The sequence below is a fragment of the Nicotiana tomentosiformis genome, chromosome 1, assembly GCF_000390325.3.
Source record: "Nicotiana tomentosiformis chromosome 1, ASM39032v3, whole genome shotgun sequence".
NCBI classification, from domain to species: Eukaryota; Viridiplantae; Streptophyta; class Magnoliopsida; order Solanales; family Solanaceae; genus Nicotiana; species Nicotiana tomentosiformis.
In genome coordinates this window covers 113646924-113655946 of record NC_090812.1, presented here as the reverse complement: position 1 = coordinate 113655946, position 9023 = coordinate 113646924, and the positions used below count along the sequence as shown (strand labels likewise).

General features: G+C 44.4%; 1 protein-coding gene across 1 annotated transcript; it reads right to left on the bottom strand.

The window, feature by feature from the left end:
* Window positions 1-5115: 5115 nt before the first annotated feature.
* On the bottom strand, window positions 5116-8173 carry LOC138908855 (uncharacterized). Its single transcript, XM_070199524.1, has 3 exons — window positions 7632-8173; window positions 7225-7589; window positions 5116-5540 (listed from the first exon to the last, which is right to left on the bottom strand). The coding sequence occupies exons 1-3, from the start codon at window positions 8171-8173 to the stop codon at window positions 5116-5118; spliced, it is 1332 nt and encodes a 443-aa protein (XP_070055625.1).
* Window positions 8174-9023: the final 850 nt, after the last annotated feature.

The following is a 9023-nucleotide window of genomic DNA, read 5'->3' as shown; positions in this document are numbered from 1 at the left end:
TATCGTAATTAATTTGAACACTGTCTTGATCCTAAATTGAGGTTTGATATTGATTAAGGCTTCCATTGATATTATGATAATCTTGTTTGTATTATTTGTCATTCTATTGAAATGGTGTTTAGTTATACATACTAGTGCTATTCGATAGTACTAACGTCCCTTTTGTCGGGGGCGCTGCATCTTTAAATGAATGCAGGTGGTTCCACAGCAGGAGATATTGATCAGTAATAGCAGTGCACCTTCTTTCCAGCTGACTTGGTGAGCCCCACTTCATCCTGGGGTCATGAATCTTTTGTACTTTGTGTATTCTGTTTTAGGTATAGCCGGGGCCTTGTTGTCGGCATTATTATTGTACTATTCTTTATCTATAGAGGCTCCGTAGACATGGTGTAGGTTGTATATTGGTGCTGGGGAAGTCAAACTTGTTGTGTTGTGCTTGAATTACTATTTCCACTTCAGATTATGAAAAATGTGTGTGGAATTGAGACTTTACAATGAAGTAACTAATGGTAAGAAATTGGTATTGCAAACACGATCACTTTATTGTTTGATTAATGAAAATATATATTCTATTTATTCATGAATGAGTTTGGGTAGAAGAAAATGTAATAGGCTTGCTCGGCCGGGTTCACTCGGCTGAGCGCCGGTCGTATTCCTTGATTTTGGGGTGTGACAACAATACTCAAAACGACCGGCTGGGTCATTACATTCTCCCCTTCTTAAACAAACGTTCATCCTATAATGGGTCTAGAATCATACTTGGAGCCTTAAATAGGTGTGGATAGTTGCTTCGCATCTCTCGCTTGGTCTCCCAAGTAGCCTCCTCGACTGGCTGACCTCTCCACTATACTTTCACTGAAGCTATATTCTTTGATCTCAACTTTTGAACCTGCTGATCCAAAATGGCCACTGACTCTACATTATAAGTCAAATCTCTATCTAACTGAACCGTGTTGAAATCCAAAACATGAGACGGATCACCAAAATACTTTCGGAGCATGGAAACATGAAACACTGGGTCAACAATCGATAGACTATGTGGCAATGCAAGCTTGTAAGCCACCTCTCTAATCCTATCAAGCACCTCAAAAGGGCCAATATATTGAGGGCTCAACTTGCCTTTCTTCCCGAACATCATAACACCCTTCATGGTGTGAAACTCTGAGAAATACCGTCTCTCCCACCATGTAGGCTACATCATGAACCTTTCGAGCGGCGTAACTTTTCTTTCTAGACTGCGTTCTGCGAAGCCGATTCTGAATCAACTTGACCTTGTCCAAAGAATCCTTAACCAAATCAGTACCCAACAGCCTAGCCTCCCCAGTTCAAACCCCCCAACTAAAGATCGACACTGCCTCCCATATAAGTCCTCTCACAGAGCCATCTGAATACTCGATTGGTAGTTGTTGTTATAGGCAAACTCTGTAAGCGATAGAAACGGATCTCAAGAACCCTCGAAATCCATGACACAAGCGCGTAGCATATCTTCTAATATCTGGATGGTGCGCTCGGACTATTCGTCCCTCTGAGGGTGGAATGCTATACTCAATTCAACCCGTGTGGCTAACTCTCACTGCACTGCTCTCAAAAACTGCGATGTGAACTGCGTGCCCTGATGAAAAATAATGGACATCGGCACACCGTGAATGCGAACAATCTCGTGGATATAGATCTCAACCAATTGCTTCGAAGAATAAGTAGTCCCAACTAGAATGAAATGTGCAAACTTAGTCAATCGGTACACAATCACCCAAATAGCATCAAATTCCTTCAAAGTCCATGGGAGCCCAACTACGAAGTCCATGGTGATACGCTACCATTTCCACTCATGAATATCAACCCACTGAAGTAATTTGCCCGGCCTCTGATGCTTGTACTTCACCTGCTGACAATTCAAGCACCGAGCTACATACTTCACTATATCTTTCTTCATTCTCCTCCACCAATAATGTTATCTCAAGTCCTGATACATCTTTGCTGCACCTGGATGAATGGAATACCGCGAACTATGGGCCTTCTCAAAACTCAACTCACGCAACCCATCCACATTGGGCACACAAATCCGATCCTGCATCCGTAACACCCCAATCATCTCCAATAGAAACTTCCTTGGCATCACCGTGCCAAACCGTGTCCTTAAGGACTAGCAAATGGGGGTTGTCATACTGACGTTCTCTAATGCGATCATATAAAGAAGACCGAGAAACTACATAAGCTAGAACCCGACTAGGCTCCGAAACATCTAACCTCACGAACTGCTTGGCCAAGGCCTGAACATCTGATTCAAGCGGTATCTCACCAACAGGAATATATGCAAGGCTACCCCATGCTCAACACCTTTCTACTCAAGGCATAGGCCACCACATTGGCCTTCCCAGGATGATACAAAATGGTAATATCATTGTCTTTTAACAGCTGTAACTATCTTCGTTGCCTCAAATTTAGATACTTTTGCTTGAACAAGTGTTGAAGGCTCTGATGATATGTAAATACCTCACAAGATACGCCGTAGAGATAATGTAAAATCTTCAATTCATAGACAATGGATGCCAACTCTAAATCATGAATGGGGTTCTTCTCATGGAGCTTTAATTGGTGTGAAGCATAAGAAATCACTCTACCCTCATACATCAAGACACACACAATACCAATCCGAGAAGCATCACAATACACTATATATGAACCAAATGCTTAAGGCAAAACTAGAACTGGAGTGGTGGTCAAGGTAGTCTTGAGCTTCTGAAAGCTCTTCTCACACTTATCTGACCACTTGAATGGGGCACCCTTCTAGGTCAATCTAGTCAAAGGTGAAGGAATGGACGAGAAACCTTCCACGAAGCGGCAATAATATCCTGCCAAGACAAGAAAACTTCGAATCTCAATAGCTGAAGACGGTCTGGGCCAACTCTGAACTGCTTCAATCTTCTTCAGATCTACTTTGATACCCTCATTGGATACCATGTTCCCCAAGAATGCCACCGAGTCGAGCCAGAACTCACACTTGGAGAATTTAGCATAAAGCTTCTCCTCCCTCAACGTCTGTAGTACAATCTTCAAATGATGTGCATGCTCCTTCTGGCTACGTGAGTACATCAAGATATCATCAACAAATACTATGACGAACGAATCAAGATATGGCTGGAATACAATGTTTATCAGATGCATGAATGTTGCTGGGGCATTGGTCAACCCAAAAGACATTACAAGGAACTCATAGTTACCATAACGGGTCCTGAATGCCATCTTCAGAAAATCAGAGTCCCAAATCTTCAACTGGTGATACCCATACCTCAAGCCAATCTTAGAGAACACTCTAGCTCCCTGAAGCTGGTCAAATAAGTCATCGGTGCATGGCAAAGGATACTTGTTCTTAATTGTAACTTTGTTAACTGCCTATAATCAATGCACATCCGCATAGTACTATCCTTCTTCTTTACAAACAGAACTGGTGCACCCCAAGATGATATGCTAGGCCTAATGAACCCCTTATCAAGAAGCTCTTAAAGCTGCTCTTGCAATTCCTTCAACTCTGCTGGTGCCATACGATATGGAGGAATAGAAATGGACTGAGTGCCCGACACCAAGTCAATTCCAAAATCAATGTCCCTGTCGGGTGACATGCCTGACAGGTTAGCAGGGAACACATCCGAAAAGTCTCGCACAACCGGAACAGAATCAATGGTAGGGGTATCAGCCCCAACATCCCTCACAAAGTCTAAGTATGCCAAACATCCCTTCACAACCATCTGTTGGGCCTTCAAATATGAGATCACCCTACTGGGAACATAGTCCAGAAAACCTCTCCACTCAATCCTAGACAATCCCGGCATCACCAACGTCATGGTCTTAGTGTGACAATCCAGAATAGCATGACATAGGGGCAACCAATCCATACCCAGAATCACGTCAAAATCAACTATACTAAGAAATAAAATATTAACTCTCATCTCCAACCCTTTGATGGTTACCACACACGACCGATACACATAGTCCATAACAATATAATCACCCACCGGCATAGATACTTGAACATGCATAACTAAAGACTCATAGGGCATATCCAAGTAATGATCAAAATATGATGATATATATGAATAAGTGGAACCAGGATCAAATAATATGGAAGCATCCCTATGGTACACTAAAACAATACATGTGATCACTGCGTCTGAAGCAACGACCTCTGGCCTGGTGGGAAAAGATAACATAGAGCCTGACCACCACCTGATCGGTATCCCCTTCTAGGTAAATATCTAGTTGCCTGAGCCCCACCCTAAGCTGGCTGAGTGGGTGGTGAAGTAACTGGTGCGAAGTCAGAACCTGACCCCTATGCTAAACTGCACCTCCCAAGAGATGGGGACAATACCTTATCACATGTCCAAATTCTCCACACTCGAAGCAACTCTGATCCGTCAATGGCAGTGGAGACTGAATCAAATCAGAGAACCAGAATAACTGCTAGAAGGACCCAGTACCCATGAACCCTGAACCGATGAAGCACACAATGAACTCTGAGCTGGGAGGGCACTGAGATATGACTGACCTGGATGAGCACTGTATGAACCATGGCTAGCTGATACACCATGATGAACCGAACGAGCCATCTGAGCGGGCCTATAAGGACGACCCCTGTTGTTGTGGGACTGTCCTCCAGGTGAGGCACTATTGAAACCACCTAAACCACAAGGCCTCTTGGCTTCCCTCTCCTCATGCTCCTGAATATGAACCTGCTCTACGCGCCTAGCAATTTCAACCACCTCGTCGAACCTAGAACCTAATGCAATCTCCCGAGTCATGACGAAGCGCAATCCATAATTGAGGCCATAAATGAACCTCCTAATATGCTCTCTCTCGGTGGGTACTAACCATACTGTATGACGAGCCAACTCTGAAAATCTCATCTAATACTGGATCACTGACATACCCTCCTAGCGTAGCTGGTCAAACTGCCTACGTAACTCCTCCCTGCGGGTCTGTGGAACAAACTTCTCTAAGAAGAGAACTGAGAACTCATGCCACGTAAATGGTGCAGCGCCGGTTGGCCTGCTCAACTCATAAGCCTCCCACCATCTAAAGGCTGCCCCTGACAGCTGGAAAGTAGTAAATGAGACGCCACTAGTCCCCAAAATGTGTACCATCATCCATACCAAGAGAAAAGTCCATGGTCTTATGTTTATGAATCCTCCCTTTCAATTGTACCAACAATGGGTCGTTGTACTGCGTTTCCTTGACTTCCACAACAAGCAATAATTCAGCCCTATTTTGCACAATCACTCCTGCGTCACTAGAATACGCAAGGTGAACTCCCAAACTAACCAACCGATGAACCTGATTGGCCATTGGCCTTTGATATGCCTGAAAGTGAGCCAAACTACCCATAGATTTCTGGCTAAGAATATCCGCTACAACATTAGCCTTCCCCAGATGATATAGAATATCAATGTCATAATCCTTGAGTAACTCAAGCCACCTTCTCTTCCTCATATTCAATTCCTTTGGCTTGAAAATATATTGAAGACTCTTTTGGTCCGTGAATATATCTACATGGACCCCATACAGATAATGACGCCAAATCTTCAATGCAAATACCACCGCTGCAAGCTCTAAGCCATGTGTTGGATAGTTCTTTTCATGATTCTTGAGTTGCCTAGAAGCATAAGCTATAACCTTACCATGTTGCATTAATACACACCCAAGTACAATTTTTGAAGAATCACAATATACCACAAACTCACATGTACCCTCTGGTAGGGTCAACACCGGTGTCGTAGTTAATCTTGATTTCGACTCTTGGAAGCTCATTTCCCAAGCATATGACCATTGGAACTTAACCGCCTTTTGCGTCAATTTAGTCAACGGAGAGGCAAGAGTATAGAACCCCTCCACAAACTTCTTGTAATATCCAGCTAAGCCCAATAAACTGCGAATCTCTATTGGGGTAGTAGGTCTAGGCCAATTCTTCACAACTGCAATCTTTTAAGGATCAACCTTAATTCCTTCTCTAGAGATGACATGACCCAAGAACGTGACAGATTCAAGCCAAAATTCACATTTTGAAAACTTTGCATACAACTTGTGCTGATATAGAGTCTGTAGAACTACCCTGAGATGGTCGGCATGGTCCTCTCGACTGCGTGAGTATACAAGGATATCGCCAATAAACACTATCACGAATGAGTCAAAAAAAGGCTTCAAGACTCGATTCATAAGATCCATGAAAGTTGCCGGGGTATTTGTTAGCCCAAAATACATTACTAGAAATTCAAAGTTCCCATACCGGGTCCTGAAAGTTGTTCTCGGAATATCCTACTCCCTGATCTTCAATCGGTGATCCCTGGATCTTAAATCGATCTTGGAGAAATACTTATCACCCTGCAATTGGTCATACAAATCATCTATCCTTGGAAGTGGGTACTTATTCTTGATCGTGACCTTGTTGAGATACTGATAGTCAATACACATCCTTCTCGGCCGGATAAAACCCTTCTCTAACAAATACTTATTCTTGGAAGAGGACCGTTGCGCCCCAAGGTGACACACTCGGCCGGATAAAACCCTTCTCTAACAAATCCTTCAATTGTTGTTTTAGCTCCTTCAATTCTGCTGGTGCCATTCTGTAGGGTGGAATAAATATAGGTTGCGTGCACGACATCACGTCAATCCTGAAATCAATCTCCCTATCTCGTGGGATCCCAGGGAGCTCATCCGGAAAGACCTCTATAAATTTATTCACAACCGGCATAGACTCAAGTTTAGGTGCCTCAATATCGGTGTCCGTAACCCGGACCAAATGGTAAATACATCCCTTGTTATTCATCTTCGTGGCCTTAAGGTAAGATATAAACCTACTCTTCAGCACCACATTCTCCCCCTTCCATTAAATAAATGACTCATTTGGAAATTCAAACCTAACGGTTCTGGTTCGACAATCAAGCTTAGCAAAACATGAATAAAGCCAATCCATCCCCATTATTACATCAAAATCAACCATCCCCAATTCAATGAGATCGGCCATGGTGTCTCGACCATGCACTGTGACAACACAATCCCTATAAATCTGCGTGGCCACAATAGACTTACCAACCGGAGTAGATACAGAGAACGACTCATGGAGTTGTTCCAGTTCTATCCCAAATTTTGTAGCAACATAGGGAGTGACATAGGACAAAGTGGAACCAGGATCAATAAGGGCATACACATCATGAGATTGGATAGTCAATATACCTGTGACAACATCTAGATAAGCCTTTGAACTCTGGCAATCCTTCATGGCATAGAAACGGTTGGGTCCTCCTGAACTCTGTGCGCCACCTCTAGCTGCACCACGCCCTGTGGGTGCTGGGGTGCCTCGAGATGGAAGAGGTACTGCGGATGTAGTAGCTGCAAAATTGGCTGGATGTGCTTCATCCTTAACATATGGGTTAGTCCATGAAGCAGGCCCCAAAGTGCATCTTCCCATACCTAAGGCATGGGGACCTTCGCTGTTGCTGAAATCTCCCACCAGACCGACCCTTCTGGTAGGATCCCATGTTGCCTTGGCTGGGCCTAAAATAACTCCCCTGCTGCTGACTGGCCTCGATGGCGGTGCACTAACCAAAGACTGAGCAAAAGACTGGGATGGCTCTGATGACCCTCCCCTGAATGCTGACCTACCACCACCACCAGAAGAAGAACCACCAAAGTTGCTCGCGGACCGGGCCTTGTTGCTTCTCTCACACTCCATTCTATTCTTCAATTTGCGGGTCTCTGTGGCTTGAGAAAATGCCACCATCTTACCATAGTTCATATAAGAATTCAAGGCGAGTGTAGCGGCCTCATTAATAACCAAGGGGCTAAGGCCCTGCATAAACCGGCACACTCTAGCCTCCATAGTGGGCAACATGTAGATGTCATAGTTGGACAGGCGTGCGAATCTCATATGATACTCCCACACACTTATGCTACCTTGTTTCTGGCTCAGAAACTTGGCGGCATGGGCTGCCTTAGTCTCGGCAGGCATGAAATGATCCATGAAAGCATCGGCAAACTCAATCCACCTCACTGGAGGGATGCCCTCCTCAAGGGAGTCCTCCCACATCTCAAACCAAGAACAAGCCACCCCCTTTAGGTGGTATGAGTCCAACTCCACTTCCTCCGTCTCAGTAGCACTCATAACTTGGAGGGTCTTGTGCATCTCGTCAATAAAATCATGGGTTCCTCCTCAGGATCAGTACCTGTGAACACTGGAGTGTCCAACTGGAGAAATCTGCTCATCCTGGAACTAGCGGAATCCCCTGGCTGACTCAAAGAAGTGGGTGCAACATTTGATCTTTGGGCCTAGGAAGCCATTATCTGAGCCAACATCTTTATGGCTCCCGAAGATCGCCATCAGATACACCGGGACCGAAAGCTGGGGCTGGAGGTAGAACTGGAATATCAGTTGGGGGATTGTTTCACCCTCAATAGGTGTAAGGATAGGTGCAGTCTAATCAGGTGTAGTAGAATCAGGTAGTGTATTAGTCGGGGTAATATTCTCACCCCACGGGTGCTCACCCACATCATCAAGTAAAGAATCAACTGCCACTCCTGGTGTGGCATTGGCTCCTTGGCCAGTTCTTGCCTTCTTCCTAGGTGCCATATACCGAAAATTAGAGCAATGCACGAGTTAAATAAGGAACAATCTAAGGTACCAAGGGCGACTATGTGTTCCAAATGTGGATGGTCTCTGGGAAAGAATCATGATCGAGGCTCACACTTCTAGGTACTCCGTACACCGGACTTTACAAAGATGTATCATGATCTTAAGGAAGTCTACTGGTGGAATGATATGGAGAGGAGTGTAGCGGACTTTGTGGCGAGATGCCCAAATTGTCAACAAGTAAAAGTCGAACACCAACGGCTCGGTGGGTTGGCACAGAACATAGAAAATTCCAATATGGAAGTGGAAAATGATCAATATGGACTTTGTGGTGGGACTACCTTGCACGCCTCATAAGTATGACTCTATTTGTGAAATTGTGGATCGACTCACAAAATCGGCTCAC

Bases quoted from the DNA above. Each gene is read 5' to 3' on its own strand.
- LOC138908855 (XM_070199524.1), bottom strand. From the start codon at position 8,173: ATGCACAAGACCCTCCAAGTTATGAGTGCTACTGAGACGGAGGAAGTG. The intron at 7,590-7,631 runs GTCATCAGAGCC...GTCTTTGGTTAG, and splicing joins AGGTCAGCATTCAGGGGAGG to TGCACCGCCATCGAGGCCAG. The intron at 5,541-7,224 runs GTATATTGACTA...GGGTCCATGTAG, and splicing joins TTATCTAGATGTTGTCACAG to ATATATTCACGGACCAAAAG.